This window comes from Charadrius vociferus, unplaced genomic scaffold (genome assembly GCF_000708025.1).
Source record: "Charadrius vociferus isolate BGI_N301 unplaced genomic scaffold, ASM70802v2 scaffold31, whole genome shotgun sequence".
Classification (NCBI taxonomy): Eukaryota; Metazoa; Chordata; class Aves; order Charadriiformes; family Charadriidae; genus Charadrius; species Charadrius vociferus.
Genome location: NW_009646966.1, coordinates 3,203,076 through 3,204,232, shown reverse-complemented (window position 1 = coordinate 3,204,232; position 1,157 = coordinate 3,203,076). Strand labels below are relative to the sequence as shown.

Sequence of the window (1,157 nt, the reverse complement as noted above, 5' to 3'; positions counted from 1 at the left end):
TCCCCCCGCCGGTAGCGGGCGGGTCGCCAGCCCAGCGGGGGAGCCTCGGGAGCCGGGCGGGGATGTGTGTGTACGCTGGCCCTCCGGTGTGACCTTGTTTACCGGGCAGGGGCCGGGCAATGTCAGCGGCGGGGCGGCCTTGCCAGGATCTACGGGCACCGCGCTCCTCCCGCCGCTCGGGGTGGGGGGATTCGGTCTTCTAGAAGCAACCGGGCGGGTTGCCCAGGGCTGTGGGGAGCGGGTCTGGCCCGGGCGGTGGTGGGTGGCAGCTGTAGAGTTGCCAACCCCGAGGGGTGCCATGGTGTTTTGGGCATTAACCGGAGGGGAAGCGATCCCTTTGCATGAAGCGCAGGGACCCGGCGGTGGAAGCGCTAACAGGCCAGGGTGGGCGCGGAGGGTCGGTGGAGGTGCAAAGGGAGCAAAATTAGATCCCAGCCACAGGGTTTCAGGGTGCTTGACATGTAGGTCATCACTGTGACCTGGATTAGTGGTGAGCAAATATCGGCAGACAGCTGCTTTGATGACGCACCGGTCCCAAATCGCCATGCCACCCTTATTTACTCTCTCTAGGGCTGACCTAAGAGGTGACTGACTGAACTGTCAGTCGGCTCATCTTCCAGGGTCACGGATGAGCTGGGAAAAGCCTGCACACCTTTCCTCTCCGCTGGAGAGGGGACTTTGCTCTCCAGTGCTGCCTGGCTTTTTCCCAAGACGCCCGGTCTACTACACTAAGGGCAGGCTTTGCATGGTGCATTGAAGAATGGAGTTAATGCCAGCAAAGGACGTCCTGACATCCCAAATCTTGGTCGGTAACAGCAGGACCACGCAGCAATAAAACATCAGTACAAAATAATATAGCCTTAATACTCATATGTAACTCCTCAGTCCAGTTTTTTATATGCTTCTACACGTATACACAAACATGTATGCTTTTTTTAATGGGAAGGAAGATACATTCCTAACAAATTCATATTTTAATGTTTAATAGGCAGAGGAGAACACTTTACCCTATCATTAGTTATTTTCTTGAACTTTATCTCATTTTTGTCTTCTTTGTCATTATATCTGTTATCTCTGCTTACTGTTCTATTCCCACTGTACTTTCTGTTTTATTATTTTATTGCTCACTGTTTTATTATTTTATTGGGAGAGTTACG

At 52.6% G+C, this 1,157-nt stretch overlaps 1 protein-coding gene across 1 annotated transcript in view; it reads right to left on the bottom strand.

The window, feature by feature from the left end:
• PDK4 (pyruvate dehydrogenase kinase, isozyme 4) overlaps window positions 1-546 on the bottom strand; it is a 9,242-nt gene extending 8,696 nt beyond the window's left edge. The window contains 1 exon segment of the mRNA XM_009895366.1: window positions 103-546. Coding sequence (XP_009893668.1) covers window positions 103-546 — 444 coding nt within the window.
• Window positions 547-1,157: the final 611 nt, after the last annotated feature.